At 36.6% G+C, this 25,190-nt stretch overlaps 1 protein-coding gene across 6 annotated transcripts in view; it reads left to right on the top strand.

Annotated features, from left to right (window-relative positions):
* The window catches only part of BIRC6 (baculoviral IAP repeat containing 6), a 183,434-nt gene that overhangs the window by 87,193 nt on the left and 71,051 nt on the right, over window positions 1-25,190 (top strand). For 5 of the 6 annotated variants that reach the window (XM_040611995.1, XM_040612001.1, XM_040611999.1 and 2 more), the window contains 13 exons: window positions 992-1,119; window positions 3,262-3,824; window positions 6,817-6,992; window positions 7,501-7,597; window positions 7,781-7,975; window positions 9,825-10,025; window positions 10,647-10,926; window positions 13,199-13,455; window positions 14,651-14,759; window positions 15,254-15,475; window positions 18,496-19,276; window positions 20,190-20,333; window positions 22,125-22,254. In XM_040611995.1, coding sequence (XP_040467929.1) covers window positions 992-1,119; window positions 3,262-3,824; window positions 6,817-6,992; window positions 7,501-7,597; window positions 7,781-7,975; window positions 9,825-10,025; window positions 10,647-10,926; window positions 13,199-13,455; window positions 14,651-14,759; window positions 15,254-15,475; window positions 18,496-19,276; window positions 20,190-20,333; window positions 22,125-22,254 — 3,283 coding nt within the window. The remainder of the gene's footprint in view (window positions 1-991; window positions 1,120-3,261; window positions 3,825-6,816; window positions 6,993-7,500; window positions 7,598-7,780; window positions 7,976-9,824; window positions 10,026-10,646; window positions 10,927-13,198; window positions 13,456-14,650; window positions 14,760-15,253; window positions 15,476-18,495; window positions 19,277-20,189; window positions 20,334-22,124; window positions 22,255-25,190) is intronic. The other variant, XM_040611998.1, reaches the window with a different exon arrangement.

A 25,190-nucleotide genomic window follows, 5' to 3' on the forward strand; every position in this document is an offset into this window, starting at 1 on the left:
AAACTCTTTGTAATAGGATTTCAATACAGTTGACGTGAATGTATATCATTCATAATGTGTTATATCCTTGCTTTCTTTTTTTTATGGTTATAGTCTTAGTGGGTTCTGATGAGCAATCATAGGGAAGTCATGTTGGTGTTACACTCTGAGTAGCAACCATACGTTTTTACAAGCATCTGGAGACTTACCAAAGGGAGAGAATGCTTCATGATATGTCAGTTAATGTGTTCCATGTTAGGATTCCATAGGTGCCTGCATGAAAAAAGTAACAGTTCAGTCAGTTTACTGAAATCTTGCTGGATTGAGATAAAAATGCCAATGATGATTAAATTTAAATATCTAGTGATTCCAGAATTTAAAATTATGTTGTTTAATTTCTGCCTGTTTCTGAATTCGTGTGGTGTCTACTGTTTCTCCTGATTTCAACTAATGGCTTTTTTCCTTTTTGCAGTCTTTGAAACATCTGTGAATAGTGATGGGAAAAAAAAAAAAAAAAGCTCAAGTTAAATTAATTGTATGTAATATTTGACAGGAGTCTCAGAAACACATACTTTGGGAGACAGAAAACACCTGTTATTTCCAGTACTTTCCAGAAAGTACATGGTCTTTTCCAGAACTTAAGCATTGTGCAGTACCATTAATTTAAAGCGCTTACATGTAAATGTGTAGTTTGTGGAAAAACATACAGATTAGCATAGAAACGTATTCTGTGTGAAGTGTAGTCATACATTGCTGTGAAGAGATCAAGTCTCAAGCTGTAAGAGGAGTCTTAGGCAAAGAACTGAATTATTTGCTTTTTACTCATGGTTAGTAATAGGAAAACAATATAAATTGATATGGAATAGTTCTTATGTGAAAACCTTGTAAAAAAAGCAAGTTAAGCTACATAATAATTTTCTGTTCTTAGAACAAGTTCTTGTTAGATACTACTTAATGTTCTTGAAGACATTTCAGTTTTATACAATACTTAATAAAATGCCTTTCCCTCCAGGTTGGGCCAACAGCGACGCAAGCTATGCAAGAGTTTCTTACTCGATTACAAGTGCACCTTTCTTCAACTTGCCCTCAGATGTTCAGTGAATTTTTATTGAAATTAATACATATTCTTTCAACAGAAAGGTAAATCTTAACTTTTTTTTTTCCTTTCATGCTCTCTTTGTCTTCAAGATCTTATGTGAGTGTCAATTACAATTAAGATGTGGATGTCTCGCCTTGTCATACTGTCAATTTATATATGGATGGAGATTGTAGGTGTTGGGGCAGTACTGCCAGCGGGGCCTGGGCTGCTTCTGGCATGTGGAAGAGGGCGACTGGAATCCACACACAGCCTCTGTGTGAGAGGGGCAGTGAACAGAGGCATCAACAGTTGTTTGGACTGATCTTATCTAGAGCTAAGATACAAGCCTTGTTAAAGTAATCCTTGAAATAAGGGCACTGTGGAAGAGCTTACCTATTAAAAAGAGAAAAGTACACTGCGAGGCCTCAATTAATGAAAGTTCCTAAAAATTATTTGTAGATTGTGAAAATAATTTGGATGGCTTTTATAACATGGTAGGATTAAAATATGAAATTACATAATCCTGTTTATGCAACATGCGTGTTCCTTGGGTTTTTTTCTTCTTTTCCTCACCTGACAGTGGAACAGACACCTCTGCCCCACTGTCCTTCTGGGGCTTATTGATGTGTTTCCCCACTAGTGTAGAGAAATGCTGCTGGCCAGGGGAGAGCTAAGAGCTTATGGCTTGTCTTCTACAGCTCTGCTCCTTCAAGGCTAGGTTGGTGGGCACAAGACTGTTGTACAGCAGTACACTGGAAATGTGACAATTGTTTGGTCTGAAGCACCTTAGGAATTGCTGTTTATTTCTGGTATTGATGTTTTGCTCATCCCTAGACAAAGGCTTCCTACAAATAGGGACGAGCTTCCTCAGTTTCTGGCTTCCCAGTAGGTGGCACTTTGGTGTTACCTATTCTTTAACTGCACAGAAAACAGTTTCAGCCTTCTCTAAGAGAGTTTACTTCAGTAACTTCAATTGGATGGGTGGTGTTTTTCAGGTTACATTGATGATCAGTCGCTTAGACAAGAAATGTCATAATACAGTAAAATCATTATTTCACAGTGGTTCTTGGAATGTGTGTCTGCATGACATAATTTATTTGAATTAAGCTAATGAGACCACTGAAAGGATAGTTTTTGAAATGTGTTTGATTTTTCTGAGACAAATCAAAGGTGGGACTGAAATGTCATAAAATAGAAGCAAAATATCAGAAAATAGTTTAGATGGTAGTTATTGAAGTACACCATGTCTGGTCAAAGCATAAGATTGATTATGAAGAAAAGCAGTATTTGTTAGAACTAATTAAATGCCAAATATTTTCTTCAGGGCTATGTCTATAAACTGGTTTGTTCTGTATTTAATTTTAAAATTTATAATAAAATTAATCGGTGTCAAAAATACAGAGAAATCTATGAAAAATCAGTAACTAATGCTTCAAGAATTAGCAGCTTTGTTTTGAACATACTGATTCAAAAGGTTTAATTTTTTAGCCTGCCAGTATACACATAAAAGCGCTTGGGAAGATAAAATTATCCCTGAAAGAGATGCTATAAGCACCAACCTGTGGCATTTTGAGTAACTTATCATGGTCTGATGTAGAGTTACTATTTAAATAGCTAAAACCTGACCATTCTTCATTCTACCTCAGGGGGCTGAAACCAAATCCATAGCCAAAAAACTGTGGGAAGAAAAAACACATCATAATTTCCTGTTAGAAAACAAATAATCTTAGTGATATTGAAGTATTAGATCACTTCCTCCCATGAAGTTTCCCTGCAAACAGGTGAAACTTTTCATCCACAACTGAACAGGACTGTATTCTAAGCCTATACCTACAAAATTAACTGGATTATATTTATTTTTTTAAAAAAAATATGGATCCTAGACCTTTTCAAAGGAACCTTTAATCCTTCATGGTATCAGGAAAGCAATAGCATGAGCAGGTCCTACAGACTGTGTAATGACCAGTATATTAAAAATTTAAGAATGCTTGACTTGTGAAAGATGTGACCTGTGCTTCAACACACATTTCTGAAAATGGCTGAATTTTTACGTATTGGAAGTCTAGTGTGCTTTTTGATTCTTAAAAATCAAGCCGCCAAAAAAACCCACTAACAGCCAAACCTATTTAACTTGTTAATATTGAACAATGAAATATCTGGAGGGTTTGTTTCTTTATTTTATTTTTTTTCTTTCTTTCTTTCAGGGGGGCTTTCCAGACAGGCCAGGGCCCCTTGGATGCACAAGTGAAACTCTTGGAATTTACCCTGGAACAGAATTTTGAAGTTGTATCAGTTAGCACTATTTCCGCAGTAATTGAGTCTATAACTTTCCTTGTACATCATTACATTACGTGTTCGGACAAAGTGATGTCTCGCAGCGGCTCAGACAGCTCCGTGGGCGCTCGAGCGTGTTTTGGAGGGCTTTTTGCCAATATTATCCGTCCAGGTGATGCTAAAGCAGTTTGTGGAGAAATGACAAGGGATCAACTTATGTTTGATTTGTTAAAGCTGGTCAACATTTTAGTTCAGCTGCCACTTTCCAGTAACAGAGAATATAGTGCCCGTGTTCCAGTAGCAAGCAGTACTACAGACAGTGTGTCTGATGAAGAAAAGGTTTCAGGAGGCAAAGATGGCAATGGAAGCAACCCTAATACTCAAGGATCAACTGCATATGTAGCAGACTTGGTGTTAGCCAACCAACAAATTATGAGCCAGATTTTGTCTGCACTTGGCCAGTGTAACAGCAGTGCTATGGCAATGATTATCGGTAAGTATTTTGTAAATAAAATGGAAGACCTTCTGGGGTGGTGCAACACTTAACACTTCTACAAACTCACTAATTAAGTATAGACATAAAGAACGTATCACAGAAACGACAGGAAAAAAGAGACTGATAACAAGTGAAGGGGGGATAGGTATGTGATAAAAAACTAATATGAGGTGGGAGACAGTACTTAGACATGAATGCGTTTGGCATTTGAATTTGCTGAATCTCAGAATGGTCCATGTTGAAAGGGGCCTCTAGAGATTGTCTAGTCCAACCTCACTGCACAAAGCAGGGTCATCTGAGAGGCAGATTTGCTTAGTACTTTGTCTGGTTGGGCATTTAATTCGCCAAGGGTGGAAACTCCTCAAACACTGCGGGCAATCTGTTACAGTGTTCAATTGTTCTTGAAGTAGAAAAGCCTTTTCCTCAACGTTTAAATGAAATTTCCTGTATTTCAGTCTGTGCCCGTCACATGCCTTTTTTCATTAATTAGGATCAGTCTTTGGTTTGTTCTATAGACACATTACCTCAGTTGTTCTTTATCTGTTGCGTTATTTTCCTTTTTTTAATTGTTTCTGAAAAAGACAAGTTACAGTTGTGGCCTTTGCACAGAATACGTAAAATTTTCTATTCCTCTGTTTTACCAGAAATCGCATCAACAGCATATTCTGGGTGTTCCAGTCATACATTTGTGGGTGGGATCTTTTTACTGCCAACAAGTGAGGAAGCTGATGGTACCTTGAACAGCAAAGTTGCTGTTTGTTAGATATGTACCTAAGGTGCATTTTCTCAGAGAGACTCTCTTTATGTGACTTGCTTGTGACCCGTGATGATAATGTAGAGTTTATTTGCACAAATTAAACCACTAGCTGAAATACCATGGATGTTTGTGGCACGCGCGATAACTGGAAGAACATTTTGCATGATGGGCAAAGAGCTTGCACTCAGTTTCAGGCATAGTAGTAAAACTTTGTTCTCTTTGTAGTGATTCTCTTGTTTTGAAGAAGTATCTCTGGCCTTTTCTGTGCTAGTTTCTTTTAAGCAGGTGTGAAAGTGTTAACCAGTGCTATTACCAGAGAGCAGTATGTTTTTGGGATGAGAGCATGTGAATGTTAGACTTGTGGTTCATTTTGGCATAAAATCAATTGAGGAAAAAGTAGTCATCTCCAGTAGTCAAATTAAACAGCAGGCAGGATTTGACAAGCCTGAATTGCGCTGTTGGAACCTTCCTGAAATTAATTCCAGAACATCTCCTCCTTTACTCTGGGTGGTTGGTGTCATATTGACTGAAAGTTGTTTGTTCTGGGAATGATAGTTTGTTCTGAGTATGTTTCTTTGGACTGAAATTCAAATATTCTTCTCCTCAACTTTGATGTCTTTTTAAACCACCAATTTCTGTCCAGCAGTTGTTTTGCATTTTCAGAAAGGCTATTTGGAAAGATAGTGTTGTTTCAAAATGTTTTTTTCATTGAATTCAGGGGACAGGGCCAGCTGACCCTTCAGTGGATTGCTCTTCCCAATATGTATATTAATAAAGGTTATTGAAACTAATTTGTATGTGTATTTTGGGAAGATGTAACACAGCTATTCATCATTTTCACTTCCTTCATGAAGAATTGTATTAAGCTCTCTTCAGCCAATTTCTATAAAGAAAACATTTCTCGAAGACTGCAGCCAAGGTTATATATGATCCAAAAATCTGTTATCAGCATATAGTAGTAAACATGTGATAACTAGTGCAGCATGCTAGCTACCCAGGGAAGATAAACAAGAGGTTTTCTGCAGATGTGTACTAATAAGTAGTGGCTCAAATTTTGTGCTAATAATGTTAATTTACTGCACCTGGCAGGTCAGCTGGTCCAGAACCAGGGTGGCCTTGAGTAATTCACTTGTCACATTACATTTGTTGGATTTTCTTTTATGACCATTTCGTCTATTAATTTCATTAGTTTTTTATGCTTTGTCATTGACACAGGCATACAATCATACAAGCAACAGTCTTCCCCTCCTATCTTACCTTCTCCTTGCCTCAAAGTCTTCACAGCAAACTCACCTTGGTTGGCTTAGGCTCCATCATTCATTCCATTTAACTTTTCTAGATAGTGCAGAGACTGAGTCTTAAGACTTTTCCTTGTCTGTCTCCATGCATCCAGTGCTTATCAAGATTATCTTTCTTGACAGCTTAAAGGTGATTAAAGTACTACAGCTGTCAATTCTCTTGCCAAAATGTTTCTGTAAGGCATGTTCCAAAGATCATTTCAACACATTATTTTTTATTGTTATTTGTCAGTATAGCTCCCGTTTCTCTAAATGGAAGGGGATTATTCCATTGATTCCTCCCACTCAAATCTAAAATCACTTTTAAAAGCTCTTCCAGCTTGATGCCATATGCTTTGTAAGACAGTTGTATTTATGGAGGTGATGTCTTCCTTGGGAAGACTGTTCTTTTGCTTGCCATCCTCAATTTCAGCAATGTGTGATCAGTATTGCTGAACATCAATACTCAATAAATACTCGTTAATAAATCCTGAGACATAACACTGAGGAGAATTCCAGGAGAGATATTTCTGATAGGAATATATGTGTTAAACATTTGGGGATTTTTGGCTGACAAGTGTACTTCTATTATTATCTGAAAAAAATCTTTAATACCTGTTAGTTGCTTCTGGCTAGGAATGATTCTGATTCTTGTAGTTCTTACTTGATTTCCTTCGCTAATTACACACATTTCTATGGTCTTACCTAATTTGGGTTTCAATTCCCTGAGTTCCTGCATTAAGTCTTCCTATTTATACTGTAAAGAACATAGTATATATCTGGGAACAGTGATAATAATTTATATGATCCTGAAAACTGGCCCATTTGTAGTTTGTGAAATCCACGTGGACATTTAACTGAGAAGAAGTTTAAATATCCTTGAGTTCTCTTATGTGCTGTAATGGTTTGTTAGATCTTGGTTTCTGACCTATCAACTGTTTCTGTTTTCACTAAGGTGCAAGTGGCTTACATCTCACTAAACATGAAAACTTTCACGGTGGCTTAGATGCAATATCAGTTGGAGATGGGTTGTTCACTATCCTGACCACGCTTAGTAAAAAAGCAACAACCGTGCAAGTGATGCTTCAGCCGATTCTTACCTACATGGCCTGTGGGTACATGGGAAGACAGGTAAGTTCCTTGCTGTGCTTCAAGGGAATTATAGATTAGTTGATACTGTAGTCAATAATAAACTCAGAAAACTAAACAGAAGTTAGGAAGCCTTCCTCCATTGGCCATGGTAGAGGGAGAGAGGGTTTGTATAAGGACATTTTGATATTCCAGTAAATGTTCCTGGCTAAAGGTTTGAAGATGGGTTGAATATTTTATTATGTGCAGGTGGGAAACACATTTATTGTGTTCATAGTAGTGGGTATTTAAAACGCTCAGTATTCTTATTTCCCTTCAGCTGCTTGCTGCTGGCAGTTTGATCTTTTCCTTACCACAAAGACTTCTCCTACATAAGGAGTGAAACATGCGGAACATGGTATTGCTATTTTGTGGCGGAGAGGTCAACTGTGGTGGCATTTCCTCTCTGGGATTTTCGCCTACTAAAAGGGGAGGCTGAGAGCAGTCATGCATATTTTTGTCATACTAATTTTGTATGAAACCATGTATTTCTTAACTGGCTTTCTTGTAGGGTTCTCTCGCCACTTGTCAGTTATCTGAGCCGCTGCTTTGGTTTATTCTACGAGTGTTGGATACAAGTGAGGCACTGAAGGCTTTCCATGATATGGGTAAGGATGTCTTTTAACTGCATTATGTAAAAGGTTTATTGTAGATTTTTTTGACACTTAAAGAAAGAGTATAGATGTGTGTCTGGAGGAGCAAATTTACTAAATAGGCCTTTGCTTGCTTAGAATCTGTTGCATGCTTCTGAACAGTGTTGGTTTTTTTTTCCCCGTGCCCGCTATACACAGGTGGTGTTCAGCTTATTTGTAACAATATGGTAACGAGCACAAGAGCTATTGTTAACACAGCAAGAAGTATGGTTTCAACTATTATGAAATTTCTTGATTCTGGTCCCACCAAAGCAACAGATAGCAGTTTGAAAGCTAGAGTCCTAGCTTCTGAGCCTGATAATGCAGAAGGAATTCACAATTTTGCACCTCTGGGTAAGTAACACTACTTTCTTTTACATTAATATCCACTTGTCATTTGAATCTTTATCAAGTTCTTAACAAAAACTATTGTGACGGTGTCAAATGATGCAGTACTATTAAATCTTCTAAACAGAGAGGTTGCTGGTGTTTCAAGACAATGCTGGGGGAGGAGGTTAGCCCCTCTTCCACAGGTAATAAGGCCTTGTGTGGATAGAGGAAAGAAGGAAAGGGAGTGATCTATATCTGATGTAGTCATGCATCAAGGTGGGCCCCTTCCTGCTCCCCTGGGTCAAGGGAATACCCAGTTCCAGCTGACCATCTACCACAGACACACTAAGGCTCACTGACTTCACTTACAGCACATCAGGTTCGATGGAGCTGTTAAGAGAAGCACAGCAAAGTTGGATGACACAGAATGAGCCCGAGCTGTGTCCAACAGAGAAGCTGGAGCATAGGGCTGATACTGCTGATGCTGCTCTCGCACCTGCACCTGATTGCATCAAACTTTTGTTAGAATTGCAATGCTGTTTTGATATCAGTACAATGGCTGCCAGTTAACTAAAATGCATGTGGTTTATGATGTAGGTGTGCTCTTCATATCTTACAAAGGCTCCTTTTCACTAGTAATGTCTTAATCTTTTCTGTTGCTGCCCACTAGCCTAGCGTAGTCTGTGAATGTATTCACACACTGTCCCTCACTGTCAAGAGGGAAGAAGGAAAGGATTATTTTTAAAATTTCTGGAAAAATTGTCAGACCAGAGAGAAATCTATTCAGACATGTCATTTAAATTTAAGAGTGTCAAAAATAGTGATTTTTTTTTAAAAAAAAAGCACCACAGAAAAAAGATTTATTTGTCAGAATAGGGGCAGAATAGGGGGCCGTTAGACGTCATCTACTTTGACCTTCGTGAATTCCTAAAAGGTAAAATTAAGAATCCTGCAAATGTTGGTACTTCATTACTTTGAGTAGTAAAAAACATAAGCATATATGGTGGTGAATTCTTGTATGCCTTATCTTCCAACTTGCAAAGTGCCTGAGTTCTTCATGTTCTGCTGTGAGTGCATCTGTCTTAATTTTTTACTTTGTCAGTAGTGTGCTTTTGAAATTAACCTTCTGGTTGTCCTTAGTTACTACACTCTCATTCTCATTATGTAGTGTTCTCTGAGAAACGAACTTTATTCATTTGGGATGAAAGTCTATCAAAATATGTCCAGGAATTCATCTCCAGCTGCTACTAGGCATTCAGTCATAGGGCCAGGCTAGAGCTACTTTGAAGTGAAACACCCCAAGTACCTGTAGTTTGACCAGCACAAATCTGGTCTTGCTGTGCCATACTATTTACTAAAGAAGACATAGCCTAGATGCTTCCTATTTCACTCTTAAGTCATGCTAAGATTAAAAAAATAAGTAGCTCCTGTGATAAGGCTTTTTGATTGCAGACTTTGATTATAAAGTCATTGATGTTACCATTGTAATATTTGAACCTTTAAAGCCTTCATTATATTATCATTACATTAACTGTGCATTAACTGAGTTCAAGTGCTAAGCATACTGTTCAACCTGCACCTTTTTGGTTGGTTTGTTTTTGTAATGAACTCTCTTGATAGGAAGTTTAGGATTTTGGTAGCAAGTGTCCCCTAGCAAATTTTCGAGCACCTGCATATGTCAACTGCCAATGTAAAACAGGCTGAGTATAAGAAAAATACCTCAGCACTTGTCATTATTGATAACATCCCAAGTGTAATAAACCGAAACAGGTGAGATAACCAAAAAAAGCATTACCTGCAGTTCAGGTTGTAAGTTAATCTGGGTTTTATGGATAAACATTAATAATCGATGTTACTGGTGCTGTTTTTGAAGGTTCAATTACCTCAAGCAGCCCCACTGCCCAGCCGGCTGAAGTGCTGTTGCAGGCTACTCCTCCCCACAGGCGCGCTCGGTCTGCTGCATGGTCCTACATATTTTTACCTGAGGAAGCTTGGTGTGACCTCACGATTCACCTTCCCGCGGCTGTGCTGCTCAAGGAGATCCACATCCAGCCTCATCTGGCCTCTCTGGCAAGTAAGTAGATTCACTGACATGGATGCCGGTTTGAAAATTTGAAGGGTAGGATTTAGATGTGATACGGAGTATAATCAGAGGAACTAAAGTGGAGAGGTTGCTTGAAATACCCCTGTGAAATAAGTTGAAAAACTTGTTCGTTGTACTTACCTTGAGAATGGAAGGCCTTGCTTCTGCCTGATTTCTTCTAGCTTAACACATGTCTTGTGGCATCCATGTTAAAAACACCAAAAACCTGTGTCAAACTTCTCAGAACTTTCCCTAGTGAGAATGCAATATGGGTCAGGGGTCTTCAGGCAAAATGGTTTTGCTGGAATAAAGCATGAGATTTTCAGCTCTTACTGTTGTAGCCCTGCTAGGGAAATGTGGCATTTACACTGACAGGACTTTTTCTTCATCTTAAGTCTTTTAAACAAACTGTACGCACCATGTATCAAAATGCTTACGCCTTTTTGCATATACCGTCGCACAGGTCAAATGCTCCAGCTGCAGTTCTGTAGTAGCGTTTGCCTACCATCATTTCAATCATCTCGTTCTGTATCTTTAACAGGTTTTAACACTTAAAATTCAAACCGGTACAGATTTTTAAATTGTGTTGCACCTTCTTGTCTTACTCTGTAGCTTGCCCATCGTCAGTATCTGTTGAAATAAGCGCAGATGGTGTCAATATGTTGCCTTTGTCAACTCCTGTTATCACAAGCGGTCTCACCTATATAAAAATCCAGCTGGTAAAAGCTGAAGTTGCCTCAGCTGTCTGCCTTCGCCTCCATCGCCCTCGGGATGCCAGTACACTCGGCCTTTCTCAGATCAAACTGTTAGGCCTCACTGCCTTCGGGAACACCTCGTCTGCAACCGTCAACAATCCGTTCCTTCCCTCGGAGGATCAGGTCTCTAAAACAAGGTAAGGTTCTAGTATCAACGGCCAGAGGGATGTTTGTGCCAGGTCATGGGTTGGGGTGGTTTTATGATGTTTTCTGCTCTGCGTCAGACTTTCAGTAGCAAACTGTATTCATGAGTACCTGGTTTTCGTAGTTGAATTGTAGCAGTTGCAGAATCTATTTTGAATATCTTGGAAAACTTGCTTTTCCCCCCCTTATTTTCCTGTGCTTTTTTGGCCTTTTTTTTTTTGTTTTTTTTACAGAAGGCAGATGTAAGCAGTACTTTTTAACCTGCCTGTGTAAAAGGGGATGTTTCACTATGGCAGTGATGAAAGGGTACAAAGCACAGGAAAGCATTTAGTGTTACGTTCTCTGTTTTTAATGGGTAGACAGTTGTCAAAAAAACTTGAAGTAGCAACATATTTCTTATCCCTACTGAAGTCAACAAAGTTACATAAGTATTGAAGCAGGAATAGAAATAGGACAATGGGATGTGTTGTGGAAGTCGTATCTAATATTGCTGTTTGCAAACACTTGAGAAATAGGAACTGAATGTTGTTACAATTCTGGCATATCAGCAAGATTCCTTTGCAAAAGCTTTTATTTGGCTAAGTGGCATCTTTAGTTTCGTACTCATTTTTAAAATAATAACAAATGAACCCATAAGGATTAAAAAAAAAAAGTGTTAGAGTTCAACTTTAATTTAATGGGTGGGGTTTTGAGATTTCCCGATTCTTAATTTAGCTTACTACATTGTAAAAATTGATTATTTTTTGAAATATTTAATCTTCGAACCTTAATTTTGAAAAGAGAGCCTGGGAAATTCTTTTCTTCTTTTGCTGGGAAAAAAATTGAGAGAATAAGTAAGTCTGGAGAACATGAATCCTGTCCAGTGTATATTGGATAAAAGCTGTATAACTGAAATTGTTCTTTGATGTTGAAGAGCAGCAAAACAAATTTTTGTAGCCAAATTATACTGTTGTTATATTTGTACTTCAGAAAAGGTTATGTTAAAGTCACGCAAAAGTAATCGGTATCTAAAGAAAGAAGGTGAGTGTATATTCTTGATGTCTGGAAATCTTTCATTGTGGCTTTCAGCTTAGTTTTATAACTATCTCAGAGTAATGGTAGTAATATGATAGATGTATTCAATAAACGTAGATATAATTTTAGTTTAGACATTACAGAAAATTTGTTCTTTTCTAAAATGATAAATGTTTAGGAGTAAATGATTCCTGAAATAATGTTGTAAACTATGCAAGTTTGCCCTTTTTTTGAGCTATGGGAGGTAGGTTAACTTGCTTTCACAGCTAACCTTGCTAATTTAGAACTTGTCAGGGAAATGATGCCATTTATTTCACATGCAACTTAAGATTGCCGTCTCATTCATAATGCTAGTTTAAACAGCACTGTAGTGTATTTTTATAAATAAAGTCTAGCTTATCTGTTTCCAAATGGATTCAATTACAGTTTGCTTACTTCTCAAGATTTGTTTTTAAAAGGAATACAGAACAGTATTATTAAAGAACAAGGCACATGGGAGAGATGCAGTGGCTAACACGTTTTTAATTTCTACACTTTTTGTGTGTGCTTTTAAAATCAGGTTCAGTAAGGTTCACTGTCATTTATTGTAGATGTATATGACCCTAAAAGTTTGTAATGTCAGGGAAGCTGTGCAGGGGTATAATTGTAATGCCAAACACTATTGCAGAATATTGGCCTTACATGTGAATAAATCCAGTGGTGCCGAAATGAGGCAGTGTGATGTTTCATGTTTAACATTTATGTTTTGTCCAGCTCCTTTTAATTTAAAAAAAAAGCAACAAACAAACCAACAAACCCTAACAAAACAAAGCAAAAATTAATCCCCAACCAAAAAAAATATTCCAAAAAACAACAAAAAAACCCCACACACAATACCACACCTGCCCTCTACCATCCCTCTGTATAAACATCCTCCCCTGCACCTTCTCCTCAGTAGGTTGGCCCTTTTGGAATAAATACATATGTGAATCAAGAAATATTGAGAAACTTTAGTAATAAAACTTGCAGACTCTTAACTCTTCCTACCCACAAACGCTTCCTTTCTTAAACCAATGATTATGACAACATTACTAATGTATCTTACATTTTAGTCTTAAATTCAGTCATTCTAATTTGCTTTTCCAGATGATGTCTGATCATGTCATAGCAGTTTTCTTCAGTACTTGCCCTAGAGTCTAATACTGGTAGTTACGTTATAGATTAAAATAATAAAGATGAGCTAATGTATCATTTTCTTGTTTTCCTTTTCAGTATCGGATGGTTAAGGTTACTACACCACTGCCTCACTCACATAAGTGATTTAGAAGGAATGATGGCTAGCGCTGCAGCACCCACTGCCAACCTGTTGCAGACATGTGCTGCTTTACTGATGTCACCTTACTGTGGTATGCATTCTCCAAACATTGAGGCTGTGCTTGTAAAAATTGGGCTTCAGTCCACCAGAATAGGCCTAAAATTGATTGACATTCTTCTAAGAAACTGCTCAGCATCAGGGAGTGATCCTGCAGGTGAGTGCAATGTTTTTCTTTTCAGATTTTGCTTAAAAATACTGCTCGTATAAATGAACAAGTATAGTAGAATTGTGTGTTACTTCTCTGATTCTGAAATTGGTTTGCCATTGTGTTTTGTTAATGCTTCTAAGTATCATAATCTTCATATGTGGGCAGTTCTACAACAGTAAAGCAGTACAACCAGGGTTGTTTTGATTTTTCTGTAGAACAGATAATTAGGTGAATGTTTTGAAGACACATTATTAGGGCATGCGATATATCCAAAGTGTGTCTTACTATAGATGCTATGTCTAGATGTTTCAGGATAAAGAGCATCCATGACTAGTTTTAAGGAAAACAAATGCAGCAACATTTGGGCAGTAATTGTCTGTAGGACAGTATAAATTCTGAACGGCACCAAGTGTTGAAAAATATTTACAGGTGGAGGTACATAATCAAGACACTTGAACGACAAAGCCATGTCCCACAGAGACATTTTGCAGTAGCTTTTCTGCTAATGCGTTGGGGGTTTTGTATTAATGATTCCATACTACTTTGCTGTTTTCTGGTTTTTAAATTAATTAAAACTGAGTTCATATTTTTCGTGTTTTGTGGTTGGTGATACTAACAGAAAACACTCTTTTCAACATGGCTTCCATGACTTATTTTGCCATGGGTTAATGGTTCAGTGTAACCTACTGTCTTTTGCTGGAACGGTGTTAGATAGGACAGTAGTTTCCTACAAGGTAGGAGGTGAACACAGTGAGTAGATGATAAATAGGAAATAATCTAAGGAGATCTTCAGCCTTAGTCTCATTGATGGAAACTGGAGTTAAATAAGCTTCCATTTTGAAATAAATGTTTGCTTCTGTGAAGCATGAGGTTTGACAGTTACCTTGGAATTCATCATGTCTTTGGAATATGTTGAAGGAAATCCTACTAGTTAAACCTTTTAAGTCCTGGATCTGACGAATGTTGCAATGATTTTTCATTTCATAGTAAGGATGAACATTGCATTGAACATACAAAATGCACAGTTTTGGCATAGTGGTGAAAATTGCATCCTTATGTTAATGGCAAAACTCAATACAATGTTAATATTGCAATTCTGTAATAATTTCATTAGTACTCTTAAAAATATGTATGTAAGTACTTGTATTATTTCCCCTCCCCTTTTTTGTTTGTTTGTGTTTTTTTTTTTTAATGCGGCAAGATCTGAATAGCCCTTTACTGTTTGGAAGATTAAATGGTCTCTCTTCTGACTCCACAATAGACATTCTTTATCAGCTTGGAACAACTCAAGACCCTGGAACAAAAGATAGGTAATGTAATTTGGATTGTCATGTGGAAACATATACAACAATAATCTGCTAAATAGTGGCTTGATATTACTGCACAAAACCAGACTTTTTGAAATCTGATAGTTATGAGATAGCATGAAAAATGCAGAAATCTAAAGAAGCTTTCCAGCTTTCCCTCCTAGCTCTTTGCATCCTCTGCAGAGTATGCTGTTCCTCTTTTTTGCTCTTATAAAAGTGATAATTCTGTTGTTTGTCTTCTGTCTCAAATACTTAGAACTTGGGTACCTGCTGTAGAAAGTTTACATTTGGCTGTCCAAAATGATAAGTGTTTTTAATTAATTTTTTTCCCTGTTAGTGATTTAAGTCTTGAGAAAACATAGTTTAGGCTCATTCTTGAACTTTGATTCAAAGGAAGAGATAAATGTGTAAATCCGACTACAAAAAGACAGCAAGATAATTTGGGTTTGAGTGTTTCTTTGACCCTTTATAATGTACCGTATCATCTTGCCTTCCAGAATTCAAGCATTGCTGAAATGGGTCAGTGATTCCGCAAGAGTTGCAGCTATGAAAAAAAGTGGCCGGGTCAGCTACATTTGTCCAAATAGCTCAACAAGAGAGTATGGTCTTTTGATGCCATCTCCTTCGCATTTGCATTGCGTAGCAGCAATTTTGTGGCACAGTTATGAATTGCTTGTTGAATATGATTTACCAGCGTTGCTGGACAGAGAGCTGTTTGAGTGAGTAAAGTGAACTTTTCCACCTCCTACTTTTTATAACTGAATGATTTTTGTTCACTGAAATGATACAACTTGAAGAATGCTCGTTGTGAAATTTTAGTGGAAATGGCCATCCCTGAAGCTGATTGGTAGAGTGATTACTTAAAAGGTATTTTAAAAGGTAGTTTTGTAGTTCTAAACTCAAAACTGCACTTCACATATTCCAGGTATAATTGTGTTTAAAAACAAAAATTTGAAACAAAACAGCAAATTCAAAAATGTAAAAGGTAAACCATTGGCATGTTTTTGTTTGTGGTTTTTTTAAATGAATAACTCTAGGCTGTTCTTGTTGAAATTGTTTGCAGTAACTTCCACAGTACTTATAAATCATGATCTTCATTAGTATCCTGTTATGTAAGCATTATTTTATTACTTATGGTATCCAGTGTCTATAACTGATAGCCAAGAGCTAGGGCATGGGAGGATTTTTTTTTTTTGGAGTTACCACTTTTGTTCTAGTTAGTCTGATTTGAAAGAAACAAAGCACCAAATCTGGAGTGAATCTTGAGCTGTGATTTGCTGGATGTTGCTGGATTCTAAAGAAGGATTCACCCTAAACACCAGATGTGTACTTTTAAGCAACTCCAGATTGAAAATATATGACCTGACATTCTTCATTTATGTTGCTTAACCATCTCTTCTGTTGAAACAAAACGAAAAAGAGAAGCCACATAGCTTTGTTTCACAACCACGACGGTATTATAGAAGCAGAGCTGTTAAATTCCTCTATCTAGTAAAGTGTCTTTCATTTGTACTATTGAACACAATTCCAGTTAGTGAAAGGAACTTTGACAGCACCTAATTTTGTTGTTGCCCTTAAGAAATGTTCCATCATCTTAAGAAACATCATGCTGTCTCCTTTAGGCACAGTCAAACATTCGAACACTGGGAAATGTACAATTTACGGTTCTTGGCATAAGCGTACAGAGCTCTTGTGTGTGTGCAACATGACAGTCTTTAGATACATGACTACAAGCTAGACCTTTTCCAAAAATACTTCAGTGATGCTGTTATATAAATAATTGTTAATTCACCATAAGCGTGTTCATTTTGGTAATCAATTTAAGAATTTTAGATTGCAGGTCAATCAGTCTTTCAGCAATACGTTTTAACAGAATTACATTTTCAGGATACATCTTAACATTTGAAAAGGAAGAACATTAATAAAACTACACTTCCAAAAATGGATAGCCCATTTAGATTTATACTAATATAAAAGTGAATTTTAGAACTGAATTCCTGTCTTTTGGAGGGAGCATATGTTTTCATCACAGGACAAAAAGCAGGAATACTAATAAAACTATTGTACCTAGTTGAGTATGCATGTTGCAGTATAGCCCTATTCCTCTACCTCCTGCCAAATCAAACTATAATTCATATCACCCAGCATCTGGAGAGAATTATAAAATACATTTTTAATAAATACAGAAGAATTATTGTCAGACTTACATAGGTAAATAATTCTTCTAATGAAAATAACTTCTCATTTGTATTCCTTATCCTCTTTGATATTGTAACTTTTGAAATATTTTCATTGATTCCAGCTATAACTCCTGATTTCTCTTCCATGTGATATTTCACTTTTTTCTTGGATGTATTTTCCCGTCATCCCCATTTTCCATTTCAATATTTCTGCTGTGGTTGATGGATACCGATTTATTACTTAGTTATTTTTTAATACCTAGTTGGAAAAGAATCTTGTTTTTCATAGAGCATGAACTTACCCAGAAATTTCTGGCAGAAGGATTCTGTGAATATATAGTTTGAGAAGAGTTTAAGTGTAACTTTGTGATACGTGGACTTTGGGAAATTGTGACTCTCTTCCCAAAGTTATGGGTCATTTGGTCACTGAGCTGACTTTTTAGTGTTTCATTTTGGAGAGGGCTTTTTATCAGTCATTCACTGGACTGGTGATAAAGGTAAATTTTTATTAGACCCATGTTCTGTTCGAGACCCTTATACTAAGCATAGAATAACACTTTCATCCAGAAGATGTAGAAACAATCCTTGTCTTCAAATGGGACTGTGATATATGGTGATACATCCAAACTTCTTTAAAAACCTAACATTGGAGTGGCACGAAGCGTGCATTCACCTCTGTATGTAAAGGTTAAGATAACGTAACTCTATGGGGTCAAGGTACTGTGAATGCAGTTCAGAACATTGTGGGGGTTTTTTAAATAATTCAGCTACTCTGAACAAGTCTGTATGAAAAAGTTATTATTTCAGTATTTGAAAAATACTTCTGAAATTTAAGCTGAATAATATAAGCTAAACTAGCTTTTGCATTCATATGCCTTGGATTAGCATTCTGTGAGATAGTGTTTAGATGGAAGTGAGTTCAAAGGTGGGTGAGATTTTAATATCTCGAAGGAATAATTCTGTTGTCAACTCATGTCCAAAATTCAGGTTGAGTAACGATGGTGAGGGTAACATCATTCAAGAAGATTGTTGCTGCTTTCATTGTTTTGCAACATCTTTAGGTAGAACTCAAATAAAGCATATTTTAAATTTTTTTTGAAAGCACATTAAAATACTTTAGTTCTTACAAAGAATTAAGAGAGCTTTATGTAAATGAGTGTGTGTGCACGCATGTCTGAGATTCTAATATCTGCAGCTTGCTGAGTTGAAGGCACGAAGAAGTTGCAGTTGGGTCAAAAATGCATAAATTATGTGGTAACTGTCAAAAAACTGAAATTCTGTTTTTCATGTGCAGCATGCCAGAAAAGTCAGCTTACATCTATTTTAAATACACTATGATGAAAGAAATTTAAACATAAACAGTTGAGGAATGCCTTTTGTGTAATGAGTATCCTGCTGATACTGTGATCCAAAAGAGACTTTCAAACTCAGCACAGTGTGTTTTACAACAGCTTCTGCGATAGTTAATCATAATCACGTAAAGTTGTTTTATGAACCAGTTAAGAAAAGGGAATATGAGTGGCAAACTGTGTGTTGACATGATTTTCTGTCTTCTGCAGGTCACTGTTTAACTGGTCCATGTCTCTTCCCTGCAACATGGTTTTGAAGAAGGCTGTTGATAGTTTGCTTTGCTCAATGTGCCACATCCACCCAAATTATTTTTCCTTACTCATGGGGTGGATGGGTATCACGCCTCCTCCAATGCAGTGTCAACACAGACTGTCCATGACTGATGACAGCAAAAAGCAGGACCTTAGTTCATCTTTAACAGATGACTCTAAAAACGCACAAGCCCCTCTTGCACTAACAGAGTCTCACCTGGCTACTCTTGCTGCCTCATCTCAGTCTCCTGAAGCTACCAAGCAATTATTGGACTCAGGTTTGCCTTCACTGCTTGTAAGAAGTCTTGCTAGTTTTTGCTTTAACCATACTTCTAGCTCTGACTGCACTGCACAATCAACGGATATCACCCAGGACAGGCTCAGGAGGCATCACGTTCCACAGCACTTTAATAAAATGCCTATCACAGCAGACCTGGTTGCTCCTGTTCTCAGGTTTTTGACAGAAGTTGGCAACAGCCATATGATGAAGGATTGGTTGGGTGGCTCTGAAGTCAATCCTTTGTGGACAGCACTTTTATTTCTGTTGTGCCATTCTGGTGCTACTTCTGGAGGACACAATGTGACGGCACAACAGGCTAGCGCAAGATCTAGCTTGCTTTCTTCAACTGTAACAACAGGGTTGACCACTCAGCAGCGGACAGCAATTGAAAATGCAACGGTTGCGTTCTTCTTGCAATGCATCTCTTGCCATCCTAATAACCAGAGACTTATGGCACAGGTGAGAGAGAAAAAAAAATAAGATTTTAATTTCTTTATTAATAACTACAGCCAACATGCGAAACTTCTTACGTTTTATAGCTTTCTTTCAAATAACTTTTTTTTTGTCATTGACTGGAAAAAATTTATATTAAAATTGTTAGCTTGTTAGTCTGACTTAAAGTATAAAAATGTTTTGGCATGGCCATCCAGTCCTACGTATAGTTTTGTATTCTTCTTGGTTTAGAGGAATAAACTTTAAACCAAAATCCAAAGTACTGTATTTAGTTGGATAGGTCTAAAATCTTCTGAAATGGAATTTGAAAATCAAGCTTCATACACATCTTCTATGTTAGTAACTTGAGATTTCCAGGTAAAATTGCTTGTGCAACCATGTACCCTGTGCAGTCTGTGACCAGGGAAATGCGGGCTGTTGCAGAATATGGCTTTGCGTTTGACATTCTAGTGCAAATTCAGGTATTTTTCTCACATTTGTTAACCTTGCAGACCTAGCTGGATAAAGGTGTAATTAAGAAATGATTTTTCAACATTAAGAATGACAATGTCCTGGGAACAGGTGGACTTCAGTAAAAAAATTTGGTACCATTCTCTGTTAATGGCTGGTAGTAATACTGCATTATGCAGTGGGAAATTTTTGCTTTAGGAAAAGCTATTTTTTAAATACTTTTTATCTTCATTTTTTTATCTTTTTGAATGGTCTATGCATTTACAATTACTTTGATGCTGAAGTCAGTTTTTTCATTTAAAAAATCCCTTAATTTGCTGCTAATATTTTCTTTAGTGGTGCTCATTTCTGATCTGGTTTGAATAACTGGAAGGTGGATCTTGTACTGCCTATTATGGCTGTGTAGAGCTGTATTTTAGAGATCTAAATGTAGAAACATATTAAATCTGATGTCATTTTGCATTCCCAGGTTCTCTGTGAATTGTTCCAGTCCTCTCCTCAGCGTGGGAACCTCCCAACCTCTGGAAATATTTCAGGATTTATTAGGAGGCTTTTTTTGCAGCTGATGCTAGAGGATGAGAAAGTGACTTTATTTCTTCAGTCCCCGTGCCCAGTAAGAATTTTTGATATCTGTGTGGTGAATATGGAATAAATTTAGCCTTTAAAAAAACCAAAACTGGGTATATTCAACTTTGAAATGTAGCATGGCAGCTTTTCCTACTGTACACGTTGCAGAATTTTGGAAAGGAATGTGTGGGTGCATTGTAACTCAGTGTTTTAAAAGAAAATTTAAGGCACTGTTATAAGACAAAGCCATCTTGTTGAAAATATGCTGCTTCTGAAAGAATTGACAACTGAAATTTATCTTGTGGAATACTTTTTAATAGTATCCTTATACATTAGCAGAAAAAAACAGATAAAAGTTCTCATCCTTCCAGCAGTTCTTCATTCAGTTTCTTTAAGAAACAGTCATGGTTTTGATCCTTCAGAATTGGCAAAGAATCTTTAGCATTAGCCAAAGCACCATGAATAAATTCTTGAGTGACAAAAGCAGATGTATGCTTTTATAATTCCACATGCTTCACCAGAACACAATTGTAATTAATGACTGAAGTGCTATTTTCTCAGTTGAAGGCTGTGAATAAAGGAATATAGGAAAACCAGAACTTAGGAAAAGATCTGGTACTCCCGTACAAGGAAGAGTTTACTGCTTTGGTTTCTGCTGTTCTTACTACATCTCAGAAGTACTTTGTGAGATAATGACAGGGAAACTAGAGCATATAGTATAAAACAGAAAAGGAGGAACAAATACAATTTTAGCACAAACTTAAATGTTTTGGTTTAACCTGGCTGAGATTGTTAACGTGGCCATTGGTAATGTGAGGGTAACGTCAATTTGCTAATAATTTGGTTTACATACAACAGATTTTTTTATCTGCTTTTACGTATCTAGTGACATTCTGTAAAAATATCTTGAAAATAAGTTGTCAGGGAATTTGGTTTGTTCTGTTAAAAACACACAGGAACAGTCTGTCCTTACTGAGGTGATTCCTCCTCTACTATCCAAAGAGAAACCTTAAAAATAATGTTTTATGTGGAGCATATATATCTAGTATATCCAACAACATAACCTTTCAAAGACCAGATCCCCATTTTTAACTCAAGTTCTTACTAAAACTGTATTTTAGAAGCTAAATTCTGATTGTCATCAATTGTTAAATAAATGCTTTTGATAGTATTGCACAACAGTAAGTTGGTCCTGTATGTGAATATTAGTAGACAAGTCTGACAGTAGGAGGAAGGGATTAAGTGGCACTGTCATTGCAGAAAAGCCTGTAAAAGGTTACTGCAAGCAAAGAATGATACAAAATGCAGAGAGAACTCAGACTACAATATGTTATGATGAAATGTTTTAACTGGTAGTGACTTTGTTATCCGTTACAGTAGCAAAAAGTAGATACGAAGTCCAGAATAAACTTCATACTAAAGTCAGAGCAATAGAGGAATTATCTTTCTGTACTCCAAGTATATTGTGATTTTCCTAATTTAACTTCAGAATTAAGTTTTAATTTCATAAATAATTGCAAATCTCAGACACTCAATTTTTCTCTCATATACAGATAAGTAAAATAATCAGGTTTTTAAAAACAAATACAGTATCATACTGTTTCTGATCCTAAAAATATTCTAGGCTTTTGAAGCAAATTCTTTTGAGTTAAAAAATTAAACTTGTCCTGATTTGATGCATTTTTACTGTATATCTCCAAAGTTGAAGGATACGTCAGTTTTTTAGCACACTGAAGATTTAGTTTTATTTAGCTGAGTTAAGTTTATAAGAACCGAGTGTTTTGACTGTATCATTCAAAAATAAGTTATGTTAAATGCTGACTTTTTTTCCTTTCAGCTGTACAAAGGTAGAATTAATGCTACTAGTCATGTAATTCAACATCCAATGTATGGAGCTGGACACAAATTTCGTACTCTTCACTTGCCTGTCTCAACAACTCTAGCAGAGGTTCTTGATCGCGTGTCAGGCAAGTTTGCAGTATTTCATATTTTAATTTTTTTTAAGGTACAGTTTAAAAAAAAAAAACCCAAAAAACAACCCCAAACCAAAATGAAAAAAACCACATAAACTGCGTTATGTCTAACAAATATTTGCAGCGTTCATCCGTAATTGCTGATTATGAAACAGTGGTTTAAGTTGTAAGCTTTTCCATTTGCCTTGCATATTGTGTGTAAAATGCACTTCTACTAGTCAAAGGCTATTTTTTCCTTCTATAAAACTGAGGTGGGGAAAGTGGGATATTTTTTTCAGGGTTTTTTTGGTTGGTTGGGAGTTTTTTGGTTGGTTGGTTGTTTTGGGGGTTTGTTTGCTTTTTAGTATTAAGGTGTTCTCAAATCTCTCATAGGGTATTTGAAAAACCATACAAATCATACTCCAAATATCAGTCTTTAAAATGATGTCTTAATCTTAAAATTAGTCCCACCTTGAACTTCAATGTTTTTTTAATACTTTAGAAAACAGAACTAAATGTTACAGGTGAGGGTTAGTGATCTTTTTTTAAACGTAGTTAGAGTAGAATTCATACTAAAGGTATCATGTCCATGCCAGAGCTCTCTAAAAATTTGTTAGGTCATGTTACATCAAAAATCAGCTTTAAGTGTATCTAATCTAAAAAACAAAAGGGGGGGCGGGGAGCTCCAGCACCACTTCTTTTGCTCTGAAGATGTGTATCTCAGTAATAGCAAAGAAAAGTCAAAGATCATCACAGCAATTATGATTTTGCCATATTGCAGATATATGTGCATTTAGCTGCGCACTCATCTGACTAGGTATGTGTGTTCTTATATGTAGATATGTTTGTATGTGTAATTTCTTGGAAGTCGGTGTAGATCAACTTTCAATTTCTGAAGCAGATCTTCATGGACTTCAGAGGAACTATTGCTTTTTTTATATCTACCGAAAAACTTTACAGCGAAATTATTAATGGATTCATTAGGACAATAACTATGTTACTTAACCAGGTGATAGAAGTACTGTAATGGTATTTGGCAGAATACTAGAAGAACAAGATGTGCTTGGGATTTTAATTAAAAAATAGTGAATCCCAGGAAAATGCTTGAAGCTTATTTACCAGGGAATAGTTTGCTATTTCTGATAGAATTCTGTATTCAGTTACTGTCCAGACAGTGTCATGTGTGGAATGTGACTAAGTCTTTAGATCTTTGCACAATTTATGGTCAGAATTACTGTAATGGGTGGGTTAGTCACTGGGTAGGAGGTAGGGATAGTTGTTGAGCAGTGACATAAACTGTACTGAATAGCTGCCTTAGGTGGTGTGTTGGGGTCAGCTTGATAGCCAGTGCTAATAGGGACTGGGGAGGGGAACGGGATGATGTGATACACGCTAATGACTGTAACGGAAATTGATCAAATGCTGACTTTGTAGGGCACCATAACTTTGGGTTTTGCTACATAAATGTTACCCCTCAGCTTAACTCTCATTTTAAATTGGAAGAATTAATTCTGGAAAAGATCCAGTTCTCATGTATGTTTTCATCCCTCATCTGATGTTATCTCTCTGACTGTATTAAAAGCTTTGTGATACTTCTATATATCACAAGTATATGTATCAAAAAAGGGTGGCGGGGAGTTGAGCGGGCAGGCAGGAGGGGAGTCAAAAATCATTGCTAATCTGCTACTCCCATCCCTTTACCATAGGAAGAAAATGTGCAGTATCACTGCAGATGAGATTGTCTAGGATGGTAGCAGTTGTTTTGTATTTCATTCACCTTAGTCTTAAATTACTGCTCTTGGCTGGTCAGAGGAATTAAACAACAAATCTGGGTATCACCTGAGTAGTAAAATACTGTTGCTTAAGCTTTAGTAATTTTATTAATGAGCTTTAAATTCTTCAGCAATAAATGGGCGTTCAGTCCATGGAACCAAACTAGAGCAACTCTGAAGTTTAATAGTAATAATAGTGGAAATAATAGAGTTTTTAAAATAGCCAATACCCAGTCTTATTTTTGTGTGTGTGTATATATATATATATATATATATATATATATAGTGTATGTGAACATTGGCTCCTGAGTAGCAGCAGTTTCACACTCTGTATCTTCTTTTGGTCTGCACTGCTGCTTAACACAGATGTAACCAATGTCTTTAGGCACAAATCATAATATATTTCCAAGCAGTCAAACAAAGTTTCTTTCAGCACCTCGCACACTGATGATACACAGATGAAGGTAGCTGGGTGGTACTTCTAAGTCTTGAGCTTAATGCTGTAGCCTCTGTTTGGAAACAAGTTACTGCTCAGAAGCAATTAGAGAATTATTTGACCATTTTGGTGCCAGTGTTGTACCTTACAAGGTGTGAAATGATCCATTTTCACCAGTCATCAGTAATTTAATAGTTGTTTGCTGATATTTGTGATTTTCACTAATGATTGAACCAAAACAGTTGAACTGCAGTAACCTAATGTTCCCTTAAGCGAACAGCATAAGTTTTGGATGTATACTTTAGGCATCTTCCAATTCTAAAGGAGTAGTCATACTTGCCAGTTCTGAAATTGGGTCAGTATCTAACACTAGCTATCCAGACCTAAATGCAACAATATATTTACATAAGTCTGCAGGTGTCCTTAAAAAAAAAGTTTTGGAATTTTTTTGGCTGTTTTATTGGGGTTTTTTGGTGTTTTGTTTTCATTTGTGGTTCTTGGGGTTGGGTAGCGTTTTTTTGCTTAATCTCATTTTTGGTTATTGCACTGGAATTTTAACATGAAGTGTTTTACACTTGATTCTTCAGGTAATGGTTTTAAACTGTTACATTTTTAAATTGTCAGAAGACTGATTTTGGGGGGAAGAGGGGACATAATTATCATAATACCTTAATTCATAGGTATTTACAAGACTGTTGCTGCCTGGGATGAACTCTAAGCCACTAAGATAGTTGACAATAGCC

This window comes from Falco naumanni, chromosome 12 (genome assembly GCF_017639655.2).
Source record: "Falco naumanni isolate bFalNau1 chromosome 12, bFalNau1.pat, whole genome shotgun sequence".
Classification (NCBI taxonomy): Eukaryota; Metazoa; Chordata; class Aves; order Falconiformes; family Falconidae; genus Falco; species Falco naumanni.